Below are 21,895 nucleotides of genomic sequence, written 5' to 3'. Positions count from 1 at the left end.
TAAACTCTGGCACCTATAGTGGAAAGTCTACTTATCATTAAACTTTGCATCAGATTAATAACAAAATACATGAATGAGTAAGTGGCTTAGTGATTATCACTGTTGCCTTGCTGCCCCTCCAGCGTCTGGGTTCAATTCCAGCCTTGGGTCTGTGTGCATGGAGTTGGTTGGTGGGTTTCCACCGCGTATTTCGGTTTCCTGCAGGTTAGACTAATTAGCGTTCCCAAATTAGCTGTATTGTATAAATATTGATTGGAGGTCCTACCATGAGTGTAAAATGAGAATAAAAACAATGGTAATCATTCCTGGCTGCCACATTCCCTAGCTGGACTACAGAGGCTCCTAAATGGTTGGATAGAATAATAACATAGACCAGTGATTATGCACTAAAACACGTCCAGGACATGGATCAAAGCCTGCTTGTGTTTTTTTTTTTTTCTTTTCATTTATTTTTTTTATTAATATGTTGTGGAAGGTGCGCAATAAACTTTGGCAACCTAAAGTAGAAAGTCTAACTGCTTAACCATCAGACTTCTTTTTAAAATGTGAGTCCAGGACAATATGCCTAAAAGATTTTTAAAAAAATAAATAAATAAAGATTAAGCACCTTATTTCATGGTATAATGTTCTATATATCATATTGTAGACTATATACTGTATTTTTTGGGTGGGTGACTCAATGTGTTAAAGCTCTGAGTTATTGGTCAGAAAGTCAAAAGTTCTCTTAAGCAAGGCCCTTAATCCTGTCTGCTCCAGGGGTACCATATAATAGTTGACCCCAGCCTACTAACAATGATGGGATATCCAAATACTGTAAGAAAGAATTTCACTGTGCAGTAATGTATACTGTATGTGACGAATAAAGGCAGAACTTAACTTATTATATGACTATTTAAAGTGATAACTGAGTATAGCATGCGGATATTCAGCTCTAACCCACAGGCTGCACTCTATAAAAGCATTTAAGTGCTTCTTAGTATTATAATATAACACAACTAATAGAATTTATACGTTTAAAACACTCCTAATGAAATCAAAACCCTAAGATGTTCAGGACAGGAAGAGGACATCAGGAAACAATCCAGGCACGCAGGCGTCATCGAGGAACAATTTGATCTGTCCAATCAGCATTTCCAGGGGGCGGGGTTAGACAAAATCCTCCGTTCTGATTGGACAAAATAGCCATTAAAGTTTTTCTTCGATAGACGACAAAATACACAAGGGCGTTTTAGGATGAAAATGTAAGGAAATAAAGCATATAACGCCAGCGTTATTTAAATAAATGTTGTCACGATATGATAAAAAAAAATCATTGGGTTTGGGTTTTGCAAGGCGGATTGGCAGCGACCCAAAGTTTAAACGGAATTCCAAACGGCTTTCGCTTAAAAAAAGTGCACTTGATAGGGATAAGAATGTATCAGTTTTTCCCTCTGCGTAGGGCACATAAGTAGGGCGTGTGGTGTGATTTGGAACATGGACATAGTTAAACTTCCCTTATCCCACAGTGAACGTTGTTTCTCGCTTCGGGAAAGAAACTGGCAGGAGATAGAGGGATAAAATGGTTTCGTGGATTATATCCAGAGTTGTCGTGTGAGTAAAAAACGGCAGGTCTAGTGCTGTTTTTATATTTGTTAAACATTTGGAAGTATTTTTGAGATTTAGCAGTTGGCTATCTAGTGAAGTAGTTACACTCAGTATAGTGGCTCGTGCGACCACTTTAATAACAAACACTGTGTTATTATTATGATTGGAGAAAAACAAACTTCTATCTTTATTTTAAGAATGAAAATTCAAAGCAATAGTTTCAATGCAAAGTTTTTTATGCATATATATTTTCTTTAGAAAAAAAATATAATGGTAAAGTATGTTTGTTTTATAACAAGCATGAATAATATACATATAGCTGTCTGCTTTACTTTTTCCTCTAAAACATCATATGTTTAATGCATATAAAATGCAAATGTTATTAGATTGTAATAAACAGTTAATATCTCCAAGTACAATTCACTGACAGTTTTGCCCAAGGCTCTCTCTCTCTCTCTCTCTCTCTCTCTCTCTCTCTCTCTCTTCTCTGTCTCTCTTCTCTTTCTCTCTGTTTCTCTCTATCTCTCTCTCTCTCTCTCTCCCTCTCTGTGTTTCTCTCTCTCTCTCTCATGGCCCTGTGTAATGTTACACCCTTTTTTAAGGTCTTAAAAACAACCTTTCAGGCTTCAAACTAGTGTTAATAAGAAGAAAAGGTAATTTTTTGGGTTTAGCAAAACACCAGGACTGGAAAATCCTGTATTATTATAATACCTTGCTACCTCCATCACCATGTTGTCTTTGTACACCCGAAGGTATAAAAATGCATGCAAGAACAAGGACAAGCTGTGTCCTTGAGGTTATGGACACTCATATGTTAGTATATCTTGGAAAAAAAGAACAGAAAATAGTTTGGAGGTCCATTTAGAATAAAACATCATCTTTCGCTGTATTCAGCATTTGGTTGATTCATCCTGTACTAGTCCTGGTATCGTCCAATGGCGTGCTTACGAGAACACCCGCCCCCAGGGTGTGACAACAGTTGTTTTTACAATTCTACAAACCAGCTTGTCAGCAACAAACATGGGTCATTGTTTCATCTGTGCTATTCCTATTTCACTATTTAAGTATTTTAAAAATGGGTTTGAGTATATATAAAATCATAAAACTTTCCTCTAAAAAAGTAAATATCACAAAACCACAAACACACATAAACTGATCCGTCTTGCCAGAATAAATAAATTTTATTTATTGTATATTATTATATTATATAAATAATATTTAGGGACGACAGATACGTTTTTATGAGTTTGTGGTTATGTGATATGAACTTTTTTTTTTTTGAGCGGACTTTTATCATTTTATTGCTGTTCATTGTTACCATCATTACAACTCATTATTACTAATTGAGAAACCGTTTTCCTTTAAGGTCACAGGAATTTGAAATGTTAGAGGGAATGGGGCACAACCTGAAAAAAAAAAAACATTTTTGTTTTGTATAGAAAAACAAAATCGCTCAAAAATTTTTAGACTGAAAAACTGTTATTTTAAAAGTGTTTCATCAGCCAATAATGAAACATTTTTTTTCCAATTTAGATAAGTTTAGAGAAAGTATAGTGTAAAAACCTAAACATGTTTCTCTTAGGCCTAAATTTCTGTCCTGTCGCTTGGTTTACTGTGACATCAGATTGTTGCTTAGGCTTGCGTCAGGAAGGGCATTCAGTGTAAAACCTGTGCCAACCTTGTATGTGTGGACCGGATGGTCTGTTGTGGCGACCCCTTGCCAAGAGCACCCGAAAAACCAACAACAGATTGCTGCTGTAGCTGTAGCTATAATTTCCAGAGAGTGATGGAAGGAATATTTATGTTTGAAGTATTTTTTCCATACATTCCAAAGTAACCTATCATCTGTAAAGTGTCTTATTTATTAAAATGTAATTAATTATTTATTAAAAGTCTATTTATTTTTGATTTGCTTTCCAAAAGTGCCGCATATTTAATTGCTTAAAAATCAAGTTTGTTGTAAGGACCTGTTTAATTATGTAGACACCTTAAAACTCAGATCGTTTTAGCCATTACGTGTTTTTTTTTTTTTTTTTTTTTAAATAAACATATATATATAGAGCTCAGGATTGTGCAGTATAAAGTGAAATACATTTTTTTTAACACGACCTTGACAATATAATGAACTGAATTTTATTTATTTATAATCAACTATACCAACATGACTGAGCAAAATATTCTTTTCACTGTTCAACTGAAAAAAACGGATTGAGACACTAGTGCACAGTGTCTAGTGTTTCTTGTTTAACACACCAAATTGTTTTACTGGTAACTCATAAAATTTAATCAGTGCTAACCCTCCTTGCGAGTGAGTCAGCGGCTCTTTATCACCGATACCACCACTGGCGTTCGACGTTGGCTCAAACATGTAAACCATTAATCTGAACCCACAAGCCAATTCACACTGCGGTAAAGATCCAGAAAACCCATTAAGATCATTAAAAACATTCCAGCAATTAAAAAGGTTTTCATGTTCAAATGTTAAAATTTCCTGTACAACCAAACAAACAGAAATTATATGCAGCGTGAAAAACTATAATAAAAACAAACAAACAAACACTAATAATTCTTGTGTTCAGTCTTAGTCATTTAAGTTGTTATAGTAATGAATATTTGGTTAATTATTTATTGAACAACGTGACATTTGAATCCACATTGACTTGTGACATGTGCACAATCTTTGCATCATTTGGACCGTTTGCATATAAGGTCATGTGATGTCTCAGCGGAGACCAGTATGCAAATCTCAGGTCCCTGAAAGCATACTGTGAGTATATCACGAACTATCAGTGACATCACAGCGGTACAGTCGATGGTATGCGCTGTTGTTTAGATTCTCAAAGAAAGGACAAGATCTTACTTGCCGATGGATGTGATGTTTATAAAGTAGCATTAGATTACTGTTAATATAAAATAGCTTGGATATTAGAGATAGTGGTCATTAATTCAGCTTATTATGGTTTTGTCCCATTTAATCAGGTGCAATTGAAAAGGTTGTGACATAAATTACTTTTGTCTTGACAAAAATACATACATCAAATATATGTATATACACATGTCAAATATAACTGTCTAATTTATTATTATTATTATATTATTTAATATATATATACAGTATATAATTTAAGTATAACAAACTTAAATAATTCTTTTGATTGTGTAAAGCTGCTTTGCGACAATGTCAATTGTTAAAAACGCTATACAAATAAAATGTAATTGAATTAAATAATTTTATCAAGAGAAGGAGGGGGAGATCTTTAATAAGGGTTTACATGTGTCCTAAATGGTTGTATTTCAAATAAATGATTGAAGTTTGTTTTTTCTTAGAAATGCAGATATTTGCATCACACAGTCATCTGATCACGCTTCGTCAACAACACGCTGTGTACTGTAAGCAGCCCGAAGAGAAGTAGAGAAGAGTAATTTCCTTTCATATTGTTGCTAACACGATAGGACAGAGTGAAACACGACAGGTACGAGGTAGTTTCAACAGGGATAACAAAACAGGCACGAGATACTGACCAAACTAAACATAAACTCGAGAATATAAATAGGCCTAGTGATCAGAATCTAACAGTGATCAGACACTGGTCACTCTATCCAGATCATGTGACTTGAGTGAAATCAGGAAGAGTATAAAGTGTATAACTTATTCAACAGCAGGAAGTGATGTGATTACTTAAAACATTTTTTACAAGCACAAATGTTGGTCAATGAATATTATAATAGGGGTCACACACTTTATGAGGTGGCTCAGTTGGTTAAGGCTGTGCGTTACTGGGTTACTGATCGGAAGGTCGGGGGTTCGAGCCCCAGCATCGCCAAGTTGCCACTGTTGAGCCCTTGAGCAAGGCCCTTAACCCTATATGCTCCAGGGGTGCTGTAAGCTGGCTGACCCTGTGCTCTGACCCCAGTTTCCTAATTGGGATATGCGAAGAAGACATTTCACTGTGCTGTAAAGTACATGTGACAAAAAATTGAGTATTCTTCTTCTTTTTCTTATGTGAATTCTAATTATTAAAATGTATTCAGTAATATTCAGACTAGTGCCAGAGAGCTTTGTGTTTAACAGCCACAACAGATTTATTACTGGCTGTTAGGACCGGCCAAAAAGAAGTCACACACTCTAATATCTCATTGGCTGCCTTTTTGCTTTGATTATGGCAGTGCCATCGCTTTGATAAGCTTATGCAATGTCACAACATTTATTTCTGTCCTGATTTCTCTCCAAGATCTTGTATTGATGATGTGAGAGTTGAACCGCTGCATAAAGTCTTCTCCAACACATTCCAAAAAGATTCTCCATATGTGAAAATGAAGTCTCATAAACCACCGGGTTACGATTTGACCCTAATGAATCTTGCCATTGTTATCCTCGACTATTTCCATGCCATTAGGGAAGAAAATAAATGGACAATAGAATAATAGAAAAACCTGGTCATTCCGTATATTCAGATTATTAGCTGACCTAATTTTTTGGGCACATTACCTTGTTGAGCCTAGACTTGAGCAACTGAAGCAACCAAAGATCACAAAACAGCCCTCACAGGCTTGTACAGTGGGCACTGGGCATGATGTGTACATCACCTCATCCACCTCTCTTCTTGGTCTGATGCACTTATGACTCAGGGACGGGGTAAATCTTGACTTATTAGACCAGTTTTCTTTAGGCTGCACAGCTGTTTAGTCCCAATCCCTTGCTCTTTAACCCCAATCCCAATAAGATGTCTTCATTTTTGTATAAAGCTACAGTAACAGTTTTGATAACGACACAGTAACAAAGTTTTCTAAAGCACTGCTCAAAATTAAAGTGCAGTTCGCAACTAATCAGTGTCAGTAGGTGCAGCTTTCATGATGTAATCAAGTTTAGTTTAATTTGCTTAGTTAATCATGCACACAAAAAGCATCGCTTATCTGTGGAAATCTAAGATACCACGGCCACGTCATACATTAGGGCTATGTCTGCCTGATATAGACAAGACATACACCTTCATGGGGACACAGGTTAATTATTTATTTATATAAGCTCACAGGTTAAAGATCTAATGTGTGGTTCAAAAATAAATGATAATAAAGTATATGTCCTAAAAAATGTGGATGCTGGAATTCACGCAAACTCAACAATCTGTAGTGCGTGAGATGGGCCAGATAATCACAACACACAACATACGTTTAGCGATTAGTTAGAGGTAGTTTCTGTGTCTGCAATACAAGCGGTAATTCTAATTGTTTCTCTGAGATATTTTGCCATTTTATTTAACTGAGGTTTACTTGAACCCATAAAAAACAAGAAGAATCCGTAATGTTAATAATAAATAAAGCAGAGTTCATTTTGCAGCCTGATGAGTCTTAAAGTTTACTTGGGAATATTTGTGAAAAAGAAGGGCTGGAGACAATTTGGTAAAAAAAAATCGCATTGGGGGGATTTTTATACATATTGCCACCTAAACTGCAATATTTAGCTAATAAAAGTACTATTTTCTAATCAAACCTTTAGCATTACAGAATTAAAGAATAATCAAAATAATTTAGAAAACTAAGAAGAAATATGAATAAATGATAATTATCAGATCGTTCCTAATGAGCAAGGCGAGGGCAAGGGTGGCAAGGAAAAACTTTCTAAGATGACAATAGAAAAAAACGTTGATATCAGATAGCAGGGTTTGATTTGCCGTCATACTGTGTGTTAGGCGGATGGAAGTTTTTATACGAATAATTGTGTAGCAGTAAACGGACAAAGAACAGGAAGTCGAAAGAGCAATAGCAAAAAGAGCAATCTGTAAAGTTTTAGAAACCAGAAAATCCAAAACACAAGATTAAAAAAAATCTTAGATTTGCTAATGAAAAGTTGGCAAGATTTGGTAATGTGTTAATGGAAACTCTGGACTATACTGTACAGGGTGGCTCGAACATCTGGATCATAAGCATTATTCCTTATACTGTATGAACTTTGATTGTGGTGTTTTATTTCAGACACAAGAAGGCTTCGAAACTAACAATAGAACCCGACGTACCATTATTTGACAGTCAGTACTCTATCAGCGAACAACGATCAGTGCACTAAAGGAGAAAATCATCTCTTCTTGGAACAACATCAGTTCTGATACATTAAGAAGCGTTTAACGATCTTCTATTTGGCATGTTTCCATTAACAAAGTAAACACAGATGAGAGAGAGTTGTTTGTTTGTTTTGAGTTTACATATCGGAAATTTAAGTAAAATTCCCCTCCTGGAAACATGTCAAGTCACTTAATGTTACCCCCAACTTTTGGCCCACACGCTCAAAAAGAATATGGATGTTTCACATTAGGACGATTGATTTGTACCTTGCCAGGAACGATTGCTCTCCGTTGGCCAGTGTTCACATATTTTTTTTCTCCATTTCTCCACTTGGCTACACCTGCATATTTTCACCCTCCGCACTTGATTCGCAAGCTGCCATTAAACATAAAGAGAAGAAGAGAACAAAAAAGACAATCTTAAAACTATGCCTAATATTATTGCTATTTTTTAAAAAATGTCAAGAGTAAAGTTCTCGCATGCATTTCTACTTTATCAGCTATGGCTGTGTATGAAATTGATGTGTCCTAAACGAACACAAGTTTTTTGAGTAGACAGAGAGCACTGATGATGTTGTGTTCTAAACAGCGTTCCACTTACTGTACATGCTTAGGTACGATTGCCTTTCTTACCTGCATTGATCCGTACTGGAGCGGACTCAGGCACGGTTCCTGAGCCCAGAACACTTGTGTTCTCATTCATCAAAATGTGCCGGACTTTGGGGTCAAGTGTTCTCAGAACTGATACTGGGGCTCTAATGTGAAAACGCCCTATATTTATTCCTACAAGAACGAATGGCAAGGATCAACAGAACAGACTATCAAAGGTTTTACACCAAACCTCTCCATTAACCAAATTTCCATTAAAAATTCATTTTAGCTAAAACGACATTCTGGTTATCTTGTAAATAATAGGCCTAATAGAATTAGGGTAATGACTGATTAGTATCTTTTTTAAACTGTTTTACGGAACATACGGTGTCCGTGTCTCTCAATAAAATGTGGGCGGTGAATGTTGGAGCTATGAGCTTGTAGTGTTTTCTCCTCTCTCGTCATTTTTTCGACATCAGTGCTTTACAGACCTGCATGTTCCTGGCCGTGAAAAGGTCATCAGTCATCCACGCATGTTAATTATCCGGCTACGAAAAAGAGAAAACGTTTCACTGACAGCCAGATCACTTTAGCGATATTCAGTTGAGAGTAGCCAGGATGTGAAATCTTCTTAAAAGAATGCACTAAAAAAATACTATTCAGAGAGCAAACACAGAAGTGTGAGTAAATCCACTCGGGTTAATTACTATCAAAGTTGTTTTGATTCATTCCAGGCCACCCTGTGTCTAGTAGTTCCATAAAGCCTAAAAATTTTTTGAGCACGTGATGTTCAGACACATGTTGGCGTGTGATCTTAGCGTGGCTTGTGTTACACTGGAACGTTTTGTTGTTTAGTACATGTAGCTGAGATAGCTACGGGTGGAGAGACGGTTAGGCAATAGGGGGAATTGTTCCAGCAGCTCTTCCTTATGCTCTCTCCCACACACATACATGCACGCACAGTATCAGGCGGTGCTGTCGTTCCCATAGTTACATAAAAATATACTGGTATGGATGCAGTCGTCCCACTAAAGGCTGCACTTTTCCCACAAACACTCACTCAGCCATCATGGGCTTTCAACTTGGCTCGGTTTCACTGATCTTTTTACAAGATAAACTAAAAGTGTTTAAAATGAGTAGCGTTCATAAATCTAAAAACACACGCACAATCAAGAGGGTACTCGGGTATATAAATGGCATTTGCTAATAATAAAAAACGTCAGGGACTGTACTGTAAATTTGAAAGATGTTTTGCTGTAAAATCATCCACTGCTAAGGTCTGAATGTTAAATATAACCTCTGTTCTGGCTGTGTACATCACATTACTTAAGTAAACAATAAAACGAAAATAAATCATCCTGGAGTGTGATTTCTCTTATAAAACAAAGCTAGTCTAAAAGTTTTATATTGTAAATTAAATACTGAGATTAGATACTAGGGATGGGAATCACAGCATACTTATGTGCCGATTGGATTCATATTGCGATTTTTTTAAGTATCACAATTTCTTAAGTATTATGACACAATATTATTTTTTATTTAGTTACAATTCTAAACAAACATAGCAAGTACTTCGCTCTTACCACTTAAGATGCTGTGTTGCCTGCCAGTGTGTGAGAGTAGGATTGTGGGATTGTAGAGGAAAGGTGACATTGTACCACCTCAAATGCAAATGTATAAACAAAAAAATTATTAAAAAAAATAATAATAATTTGGTTGCAGTCCACATCACAACAAAAGATTGATTATTTATAACTGAATCAATTCTTTCCTATCTTTATTAAGTACTGAGATATCACATCATTTTTTCAATCTGTGAAACCACAATTATGTAGTTAAAACTTACTATACCAAAAAGAATTTGCTTAAAATGAAATTGAACAATTTGCTCATTTACATTACTAGAAAGAAAAAAATATATATTTTTTAATGCTTTGCAAAATGTTCATTAAAACTGTCAATAAAAAATTTAAAAGTAATTTTAAGTAAATGGATCTGAATTTAAAGTCATTTAGCTTATTTATAGACTGTAGATAACTTGAAACCCTAAAATTAAGGTATACAATTTAAGGTAGTATTAAACCTTTTTTTCTTTTTTTTTTTTCTTTTTTGGAACTAAGTACTAACCATCATGACATCTCTGACATGTACTTGCATCAACATTTACATTTTTTTCCATTTATAGTTCAGTCAAGTTATGATTAATAATTTGTTTGTATTATACAATAAACCTGTTTTTAATCATAAAAATAGTCTAATGATTTATGTCTGATTGTTTGTGTTCATGTCCTAGGCTTCTCTTTGGCACACTTTACCCAGCATATTACTCCTACAAAGCAGTCAGGACCAAGAGTGTAAAAGAATATGTAAGCCTGATTTCCTTCCTTACTTACAGACCTTTTGCCCCTGATGTCACAACGTCTGTCTGTTATAGTTTGAACTCACTTCTAAGTGGCAAAAGGGGTTTTACTTACCGGATGTTAGTGCAGAAGCACTTTCTGAATCGCCTTTGAACCGTCCACAGCTAACGCAAGCTACAAAGCTACCTAGCTTTAAACACAAGGCTGAATCCTAAAACCCTCTCTAACCCCTGATTAAGGACACTACTTGGTGTGTGGAAAAAGGGATTGTACACAATGCTTTGCGTGCTAGCTTTCCATTTAGTGATATTTGGGATTTAACCTGGACCAGTAAGATAGCAATTAATTGGAAAGCTTAAAACACCAATATTAGTTAACGTTACCTGCGCGTCATTTTATGAAGCGTAAAGCACAGCAAATTTCCTAGCATCATCTCATTTGTAATAGATGCACTGAATAAGCTAATGTTAATGCTAGCAAACATCATCTGAGGTAATCATGTTATGGTAACAAGTAAAAATATCTGCACATTAATATTTTTATTACCTTCTACATGCATTTTCACACACTTGTTTCACTTTCTAATAAGTTATAAAGTCCACCATGACATACTGCATATGAAAATAATCAGCAAAACAAAGCTAGCTAGCTAGCAATTGGCTCTGTTATGCTTTTATTATTTAGCATTAGTTAATCTGGTAATCATCAGATAATCTTGAATGTAATTATCAATAAAAATACATACAGTATTAGTCAGCTAAGTACTTCTGCTATTGTTGTGAGAGATATCATGGTAGTCACATGATTGTAAAGGGATATTTACATTTGGATATTTCCAAAATGAAAAAAGTCAAGTCCAGCCAGGAGGAAGATTGTGTTGGTAGGGAAGGTTTGGGGATTAAATTAAACAGGATAAATACAATTAAGATTAAGTGACGTTTAGCGAATTACCAATCGCATAACATGATGCTAAATAATAAAAGGATACATAGCAATTGCTAGCTAGATAGCTAGCTTCTGTTCTGCTGATTATTTTTATATGCAGTATGTCATGGTGAGCAAGATTCTCTTGCTATTAATTTGCACTCAGTTATTATCTAACAGAGCAGTCGTATTATTAAACTAAATTTGTGATGAATCAGCAGTTATTCATCCTGTACAGGAGAAAAGCAGTATAGGAGCCCTGATCCTGATCCTGATCCCTGTCGAGGCTTCTCTCATTTCCCTTTCCTTTGTGTGTGTGTGTTTCTGCAGGTGCGGTGGATGATGTATTGGATCGTGTTTGCTCTTTATACTGTAGCGGAGACGATTGCAGACCACTCCATAGCATGGTAAAACATGTTCACATGATCTTTCTGTCCCTTAAACTTAATATTATTGAAATTATTTTTAGCATTAAATTTATTCCTTATGAGCTGAGTTACATCTTCTCCAATATTTGGATTTTTTTCTTTCTTTTTTTAACCTTCAGGTTTCCGTTGTACTACGAGTTAAAGATGTGCGTGGTGATCTGGTTGGTGTCACCGTACACCAGAGGAGCCGGTCTGATCTTCAGGAAGTTCCTGCACCCGCTGCTGGCCTCAAGAGAGAGGGTACACACGTTAATCAAACACTCAGGCTGTTTTTAAAAGAAAACTGACCACCAGACTGCTAAGGCCACAAATTATAATGGAAACTTGAAGCTCCTCTGGTGTCTCTTACCTACTGGGCGTTGGAAAACAAACACTCTTGATATTTGTGGTTTTAAATGTAGACATTGTCTCAAGTAGCTAAAAAAATAAATAAGGAAATTAAAAGAAAACCAGTAAAGCATGTGGATTTATATAATAACTGTATTTTTTGTGTGTGTGTGTTTCAGGAGATTGATGATTATATCGTTCAGGCTAAGGAAAAGAGTTATGAGACCATGGTAAACTTTGGAAGGCAAAGCCTCAGTGTCGCTGCTTCAGTCGCTGTGACTGCTGCTGTCAAGGTAGAACACACACTCACACACACACAAACACACACACAGAGCAAGTGTGAGTGGGAGCTCAAAAGTAATTTTTTTTTACCATGGTAACAGATACACAACACTCAGACGTTCATCTTCTTCTCACAAAGGATTCTTTCACAGTTCCTCAGTTTACTGATCCACTCGAGCCAAACATTAAACCAGAGAGCACTAATGTCCTTAACTCCTGCTTGTGCCAGTGTTAGCACGTCAATCCTAAGCAGCCCTGTCTAACTGAGCCACACCAACAAGGTTGTATCTGTCCTGGCATCTTTTCATGTTAATAATAAATACCCTTAAAGGCATAGAACAGAAGCAATCTTATCAAAAAAAAAAACATATTTGAAGAACATGCAAATTTAAACAGCAATGTTAATAATAATAACAGCGCACTACAGTGTGGAGGAACGCCTGACTCCATTTGGTCAGAAGGTTTGGATTATTTCTGTATTATTTTTGTATGCGGCTTACGATTTTCCGGTTCTAGCTTTGAATCTGGCGTTTGAATCCCAGTGATGGTTTAGCAAGCTGTGGCCAGGAGTCCAAGGAAGGAAATCTGTCTGTGCTGTCAGGGACGTTGGGATGGTGAAAAACTCTACGTGCATTGAATTTGCATGTTCTTCCCGTGCTTGGTGGGTTTTCTACAGGGTATTTCGTTCCCTTTCAAAAGCTACACTCGATGCTGCGTGAAAACGCTATGGGAACGTCTATTTGTTCGCCGGTTGTGAAGCATGTGTGTGTCTTATATAACCTCTGTCAGGTAACGTCGACCGATAAGGTGCACCTGCAGGTTATAAATAGGAATTAACCCGGAAACATCCTCAGGTCTTTTTGTCTTTTTCAGCTAAATAGAAAGTTATTACTCACCATAGACATGGCAGAGTCTAACAGGAAATGTGTCTGTCTGTGTGAGAGAAATCTCGCAGAGGGCGATCTCCATACTTATTGTGTTGAGTGTTTGGGGAAAAAGCACGCTGCCCTCGGGCTTGAGGGAGGAGTAAGTATTGCGATCTCCTCCCTATTAAAATCCATCGCACTCGGCTCACCTTCTTTAAAACGGGACTGCGAACCGCAGCTCATTCCTGGCGTTTGCGTGCTGATCTGGCAGAAGCGCAGGAGACGGAATCCTCCCTTTTTCTCGCTCTCTCGCCGGATCATGAGCCGTTACATCTCCATGACGAGTTAACCCGTTCATGGAAAATGCCATATTCTTCTCGTATTTTTGTACCATCGACATCGATTTATTCTAATGTTGTGGATGCAAAGGCACAGGGTTACACGATGATGCCCCAGATAGAAGAGACACTTGCGGGCTATCTCTCTCCTGGGACAGCATCCTCCCTGGAAAAGCCCACTCTCCCCTCCAAGCCGTGTAGACTGACATCTTCGCTGGTGGGGAAGGCTTTTCAAGCAGTGGGCTTGATTATTCGTGGGCTTCATCAGCCTCTCCATCTTGCTTAGGCTTTGCCAATTGGCTAGCCAAAGCTATTCTGCATCCTCACCCAACTATCTTCCGCAGTTGTTCTCAAAGCCTCTGTCCTCTGCCATTACAGCTCCGGAGCAGGAAAACTTCATTTACTGTGTCCAGTTTATGCTTTTAAAATTTACAGTACACCACCGCACTAGCCAGTGGCGTGAATCAGAGCAGGTTTTCATATGTTATGGGGCCGCGGCCGAAGGGCAGCCGCCACTAGACGAGTCGGGTGAGAGATGCTAGTGCCCTAGCCTATGAGGCCTATTCACACTTCGCCTCTAGTAATTAGGGCCCATTCGACCATGCAACTCCAGGCTCGTTGGTTCTCGAGTCAGCATCCCAGAATTATGTCTAAGACTCCTTGGGGGGACTGTGTGCACACTACACAACCCTGGGGGTCCAGACACTTGCAGTGCGGCGGAGTTGGTATTCTTGTTCCCACAGCGTTTTTTCACGCAGCATCGAGTGAAGCTTTTGAAAGGGAACGTCTCAGGTTACTTTGCTGTAACCTTGTTCTCTGAAAAAGCGGTAACGAAGTGCTGCACTCCAATGCCGCACTGCGGACGTGACTAAACATTCTTTCAGACGAAATGGACCTGAGGATGTTTCCGGTTTAGTTCTATTTATAACCTGCAGGTGCACCTGACTGGTTGACGTCCTCTAACCAAGGTTATATAAGCCAAAGTTTGGCATGTTTGACACACACATGCTTCACAACCGGCGAACAAAGAGACATTCCCATAGCGTTTTAACGCAGCATCTCGTTCCCGCTTTTTCAGGGAATAGGGTAACAGCAAAGTAACCCGAGACTATTTCTTCCGACAATCCAAAGACATGTAGATTAGCCTAATTGCGTTCCCAAATTGTAATGTATGTGTACCCTGCGATGGACTGGCACCCTGTCCAGGGTGTACCCCAGCTTGTATTAAGTTTCCCTTAAGTTTCCCTCGACCCTGTACAGGATGACTTCTTTTTTCTGTTTTAGCCCTTATTTTACAGGCATTGCTGCTAAAAATGATTTCTTGCCGTTGCATGCAGTGCAGTACTATTCCTGATAGTATGCATTTCAGCTGTGCTTTCTTCTCAGTATTTCACTCCCTCTGTTTCTCTCTTTCCTTCCTTCCTTCCTCTCTCCGTACACTAGACTAACCTCACAACAGTCTTTGTACCTGGCTAAAGGTAGTGGATCTGCAGGTAACACCATGGTTTATTTATGTTCTGCTCACTTGATGCACACAAGCCTTGCTTAATAATTACTTCCACCTTGGTCTATTTAAAATAAAAAACAATCTGTGAAAAAATATTTTTTTGAGGTTAATTGGAAAATTGTGAATATTAATAATTAAGTTGATAAATAATTAAATGATTTAATTTAACTAATTTATTTAATTGAATTAATTTAAAATCTATTTTTTAAGCCATTAATTTTTTAAAACAAAACAAATGTTACAATTATATGTTATTCTTTATTTTCTGCACAAAAATTTAAATAAAAAGAAAACAATTAGAATTTTATTTCTCATCACTGTTATCTGCTGCTCATGCTGTGTCACAGAACAGCAGAACATTGAGTTGTAGTGCGGACTGGGTATTCCGCTGTGGTGACCCCTTGCCGGGAGCAGCCGAAAGACCAACAACAGCAACAACTGTATAGACCTAACTAATCAGGGCTGAATAATGCTACCAATAAAACATTTCTGATGCTACCCAAAATGCTACCACTAGTTTTAGAATACTTTTTAGAAGTTTTAGAATATGTTTTATAGATTATAGATATAGTTATACTGTAGATTTTTTTAGCAGACCAGTGCTCTTAGCCTTAACTTCAGGTTTCATGTTTTTATAAAGTTTGTAAGGAAAATCACATTTTGGCTGGTATTGTGTATTGTATTGTATTATGTTACATGACATTTTTTTTGGCCATAATTAGGTTTCGAGTTAACCACAGCATGGGGCTGGGCAGCATAGTGGAGTTACTACGTGGACTTTGTGTACTTAGACTTCTTCCCTCTGTTCATAGTTGAATAACTGGACAGTTCACAAAGATTTAGGAAGTTATTGATGTACTTCCTGAAAGCTAAATTAAATGCAATAAAATTAGACCGAGCTACAGTTCAGTCTGCTGGTGTTCTTTAGTAGATATGAATCTCTCTGACGACATTGCAGATTTCCACAACATGAATGGCATTACACATGGCATTAGGATTCAGTTCAATTGTATCATCTGCTCGATTAAACCTACTCCACCTTTGATCTAAGGAACAAATGTAGGAATCAAGACATCTGTTGTAAACATCTGCACTCACTTCTTAGAGCAGTCTCCAGAAAGAGACTTCTCTCAGTAGATACTGCAAATAAGATGTAACAGTGACTGATCAGTGACAGGATATTAAAGAACATAATTATGAATTCTGAGAGATGCTACAGAAGCTCTCGAGCTACAGAACTCCAGTAAAAAAAAAAAAATTCCAAGTATTTGGATATGAGCATGGTAATTAATTTGGCAACTTGATTTGTTTGTTACAGGGACAGGGTGCCATCAGTGAGCGTCTAAGGAGCTTTAGTATTCCTGATCTCAGCCAGGTTCCTTCCGGCCAATCAGCATTCGCAAAACCTGGACAGCTGGCAGGTCAGAGTGCAGACCCCAGCACCCATGGCTCTGGTAGGCAACTGACCTTCATTTCTAACTTTCATTTTCTTTTGTCAGAATTTGTGATGATATAAAAATGATATATTTATTAGCAAAACATTCACGTCGATGTATAAGAATTCGTATAAAGAAGACTGGCTGTGGGTGGGGCAGGAGGGGCTGGAAGAATCGCACTCTCACATCAGTCATAGCGATGAGAGCAAATCATGTGAGCTCTTACAAGAAAAAGGGATCAGGTCACACCTTCCTTCGAGTGTTACGACACTACCTAACACTGCATGAGTGACAGTTTGAAAAGATGTAGTCGGCGGCCTTATGTGCATCGGAGGAAGCATATGTTAGCCTATGCCCTCACTGTTTGGCAGCTAATGTTTCATAACAATACGGATGGGGATTGTCTGGGAGATGACGAAGTTAGAGAGGAAATCGGTTGGGAGGGGGATTCAAAAAATTCAAAGGTCAGTAAAATATTTTTAGAACACACAGAATTGTTTCTATATAGGAAGGTTGATTATGCAATTAGTCCCAGGTTACAGTTTATTCAGGATATCTTCGTGGGGTTAATTGTGGAATCTTACGTATACATAATCTTCCTTAGTCATTTTTACATTTCTTTTAATGATTCTCCAGGACATCTTATCATATCCCGCTTTGTCATCTCTTTTAGAAAAGAAATTCACAGTTTCACCTTACTGTTGATATATATATACGAAAGTCTTCCTTCTCCAACTTCCACTCACTCCTGGAATATAAATAGAGCATCATATACAGTACTGTACCTTGGCACAGGCATTGCATTTTTTCAGTAAAGTCAAAATATTCTATGAATACCACCATCCACTATAAACCTACCACATGTCTACTATGTCTATTCCTGTTTACTCTGTACATCCTGCAAAACTTTCTGTTCCTTACTTACAACTTTCCCCAAAGATCTATGGATCAGATATGAATATTTTTATTACAGAATTACCCAAGAAGGTCATAGATGATGTTGTGGCTGTGTTGCACAGTAAAAGAAGATGCACGGTGATTAATCTGCCTGAAATGATAGTCGGACCCAATAATCTCTCAAATGTTGTGCTGGTTCATGCAGCAATCTCCAGCTCTGTAAAGGTCACGATTCAGACAGCTATAGGATTATTAACAGGATTACCCTCCTACACTTCAAAAATTGTTTGCACTGAGGATAGCTTCAGACTTTTCCTACTAACCTACAAATATACAAAACCTAACAAACACTACATTCCAGAAATATTCCTCACCCACTCTGGATTAGTCACACACTTCGAGATTGGTTATAACGATAAACTTTGTCTTGAACTTGTGCTTAAGACTTGGAGCAAGATATAGCCTGGCAAAATGCAGCTTTACAATATAGTCTTGTTTTCTGTCTCATACAGAAATCACAATCTCACATTGTAAAAGAATTCTTTGTTTTTTACCAGCATCCCTGAGTAAAAAACAAAAATATTATATATAGAGCTCTTGCAGTCACGTCGTCCAGAATCAAAACATTCCCTGTTTTGTTTGGCAATCCTGCCAGCCATGGATTATACCATCACCTCCAAATCATGATAAATCACTGGCTAAATTTACCCCGACAGATTCTACTGCATGACGTGTGACCAAATAATGGTGTATATTGAGCAACCTCAGTTATTAAATATTACTGATTTTGACAGTATTTCTTGACAAAAGAAATTGGAAATTATTTCAATAATTACACAGATCTGTGTAGGCAATCTGCCAAATTAGTAATTATCTGTGTGGTTATGCTGTTTCACTTCTCAATTACTATTAAATTTGTTCTATAAATGCATAAAACTTTTCTGGTCTGACTTAAATCCTACTCTCCTGTTAATTCCCATTCAGTGTACAAACAGTCAGGACAGGGCGAGGAAGTAGACGGAATGTTTTCAGAAGACGATTCATCGTTGCCAAAGGGTCTGCGCAGAACTCAGAGCGTGAAGATGAGTCGTGCCAAGGTTATACGCAAAGAGGTGTGTATTCACAGGAAACGACTTCATAGTATTGCGAGATCAGTTTTTTTACTCTATTACTGACCGTTATTTTTATTCAACTGGTAACAAATGTGCTATGTAATCCTGACATACTTACTTTATACTATCCTGTGCATTTAATTGATCCCACGTGTGTATGTTCTGCGTGTAGCCTCGTTATGGATCCCTAAAAATGAAAACCAGAAGGAGGCCTGTGATTTCTGCCAACACGTTCGAAGAGCCGCGATGAACAGGAAACACATCAGCAACCAGCTTGGATCATCCTATTCGACAAACCGCAAACACTCCTGAGGACCCTCTGTTTGAACAGGCCAGATTATTATGTGTTACCCAGCAAAACTTCCATGAAAAGACCTCATCGTCTCGTAATGCACCAGCAAAGTATACACAATTAGTCATTCCGTAACACCCGCTAAACTCCCACTAACCTGCCCGCATATAAACAGGCAGAGTCATTCCACAGTGCATGTCTGACGAGCTGTGGTATGAATAGGCATGATCATTCTGCAAAACACACACACACACACGCACACACACACCGTCCAAACCTCTATATGAAAATGTCTGGTCAAAATGTAATACATAGCAGGAGCCTCAAGACAGATTATGCAATAACACACAACAAAAGCATCCGTATCACCATGCCTGGTCATTCTACTGTTTAACACACCATGGAGGACCATGCTAACAATTAAAAGTGCACAGTCATTCCAAAAGACATTTAAAGAGCCTCTCTGAACAGGCCTGATCATTCCACAATGCACTAATGGGAAGTGTCTGCATGAACAAGCCGGTCATTGTGTAATACGTTACATGGAATATCTATATAAACACACCCGATCATCCCTCAACACACCACAGAACCCTTTACATTAGTATGTCTAGTCAGTCCATAACACACAGAAGAAGCTTCAACATATGGACAGGACAGATCATGTAGTAAACCATAAGTCATGTCACATTTCAGAGCCTTTATAAACTGTCCTGATCATTACAAAATACATGGACAAACCATATAACCACTGTATCAAGAAGTCATTATAGATTATATGACTGGGCTTCGTCATTCCGTAACTCACATCCAAGACATTTTATATGAATGAGCTTAATCATAAAGTAAATTATATTTGGGAAGCTTTTATATAAATGGGTTTCTAATTTTGTAACTCATGTCTAAGAGACTAACAGTATATGAGTGGGGTTCATCATTCCTCATTGCAACTGAGAATCGGCTTATACTAAAGGGCTTTGTCTTTGTCTAACCCGCATGGTTTCGTCGTTCTGTAAAACACACTACTGGATCCACTCTGCATGAATAGGTTTCATTATTCCATGACCCACACCTGATGATGAACATCTGAGGGATTTGATAAAACATTAACCACATCCGGGTAACTTGTATATGAATGGGTTTCATCATTCCAAAACACAGAGCAGAGGATCCGCTGTATGAGTGAGTTTCATCTTTCAACAAACCCAAGGACCTTCAAGGTCTTAGTCATTCTTTTAGACACACCCACGGATCTAAAAAAAAAAAAATTGGCGTTCCTTAATCCACAATTGAGGATCCTTTACACGAATGGGCTTTATCATTTCATAACAAACACACCTGAGGAGTCTTAACTCACTCTTGGTTCTTATCTAACACCGTCTATATCCTAACTATAGCCCTTAGTTGTATTGCCCTTTCCCCCTCTTAATTTTTTGTGGATACAAAAAAAGCTGCCTAAAATGCTGGACTGGTATAAAGATGACATTTGACTTAAGCACACTGCGAACATTATGATGACGTAAGAATACGTCCCTTACGATTGTTACCCAACTTAAGCACTTTCTTACCTAGAATAATACAATGGGTTCTTTTAAAGAGATTTTTAATTAGCTTATACATTTATGGAAGTCTGGATCAGATCAGCATCAGACACTGGGAGATAGGAATATTATTTATTTAATATTTGTAAAATAAGAACCAAAATACTTACAATAGCACGCCTATATCCTTTACTGATACCCGCTAATCGTTGAGATGCTCGACAAAATGACAAACATCCATACAGTACATTCATGTTTTATATATACTGTTTTTTATTTTTGTATATAGCGATGAGAACAGTAATCATTTTTTGTTTAGATCGATTTGATGCAATACCAAAAAAAAGTGTCCTTTAATTCCTTGTTCAGGTTTTTAAGGATTTTCAGGTATACTGCTTTAACATTCCTTATGCAGCATGAGCTAATATTCAGCACTGCTCCAACACTGACCTACCTACTGTATGTCTTTTAAACTTGTGCGAGTGGAAGTCAGAATGCTCTGCAGCTTGTTTACTATTTATTATTAGTGCATTTTTGTTTTTTACTTATTGTAGTGCTTTGTTTAGGGAATGTCCAGATTATTTAGCTATAACCACAATATTGTACTGTTTTAATTTAAAAAGTTATATATTCCTGGGTTTGAGTCAGAAGGAAATCTGGGTTCGAAAGGCTGTATCCCATAATTTTGTTCACAGGATGAGAATTTCCTGCAGATGTTTGGAAACTGTGGCAAAACCAACGATCAAGCAAAAGATGTAAATTGTTATGTTTGATGTGCCTTAGTGACGCATAAGCACATGATATAAATTGAATGTACAGACTAAATTAACGCACTTGTGCACCATGGCCTGGTTTAGAATTGATCTGAATTGTGTTGCATTTATTTATCGAGTTTCATGGACTTAATCCCAATCATGGACTTAACTTTATATTAAAATCTCATTTAAATTCTAGATTAAACCTAATAAGCATTAATAATATTATTTAGCTTTAAAACCTTGGACAGAATTAAAAACCATACTCATGAAATGTGTAGAAAACCAAAAAATGTATGCTAATGCGTTATTTTATCAGTGTTTGCCTCGACAGTGTTGACCTTTTTTGTTTTCGTGCCTAATGTGTGTGTAAATCTGTAAGCGAAACTTTCAGTTCCGTTTTTTGTATGGTTGAACATCCATTCTGTAAATGTTTAAATGTCAAACATTTCATGTGGCCTAGATTCATATGGCTGAATAAGATGCTTTGTAAAATCTTATTGACGATTGATTGCATTTGTTGTGTGTGTAAATTAATTAAAGGGAGAAAACACTAACGTTATGTTTGATTTTATAACTGTCACTTTTGTGTCAAT

The 21,895-nt window shown here is 37.2% G+C and overlaps 1 protein-coding gene across 1 annotated transcript; it reads left to right on the top strand.

Annotated features, from left to right (window-relative positions):
- The first annotated feature begins 1,474 nt into the window (after positions 1-1,474).
- Positions 1,475-21,856, top strand: reep3a (receptor accessory protein 3a). The gene is made up of 8 exons (XM_053510517.1): positions 1,475-1,590; positions 10,528-10,600; positions 11,849-11,925; positions 12,066-12,186; positions 12,453-12,566; positions 16,585-16,720; positions 18,584-18,711; positions 18,884-21,856. Exons 1-8 carry the CDS (start codon positions 1,559-1,561, stop codon positions 18,959-18,961), a joined length of 759 nt encoding a protein of 252 aa, XP_053366492.1. The 5' UTR covers positions 1,475-1,558; the 3' UTR covers positions 18,962-21,856.
- Positions 21,857-21,895: the final 39 nt, after the last annotated feature.

Source organism: Clarias gariepinus, chromosome 13 (genome assembly GCF_024256425.1).
Source record: "Clarias gariepinus isolate MV-2021 ecotype Netherlands chromosome 13, CGAR_prim_01v2, whole genome shotgun sequence".
NCBI classification, from domain to species: Eukaryota; Metazoa; Chordata; class Actinopteri; order Siluriformes; family Clariidae; genus Clarias; species Clarias gariepinus.
This window is presented reverse-complemented; position numbering and strand designations above follow the sequence as displayed.

What these genes read in the sequence shown, in the direction of transcription:
- reep3a (XM_053510517.1), top strand. Translation starts at nt 1,559, where the DNA reads ATGGTTTCGTGGATTATATCCAGAGTTGTCGT. An exon ending in ATTATATCCAGAGTTGTCGT is followed by an intron (nt 1,591 to 10,527) that starts GTGAGTAAAAAA and finishes TTCATGTCCTAG; the next exon opens with GCTTCTCTTTGGCACACTTT. An exon ending in CCAAGAGTGTAAAAGAATAT is followed by an intron (nt 10,601 to 11,848) that starts GTAAGCCTGATT and finishes GTGTTTCTGCAG; the next exon opens with GTGCGGTGGATGATGTATTG.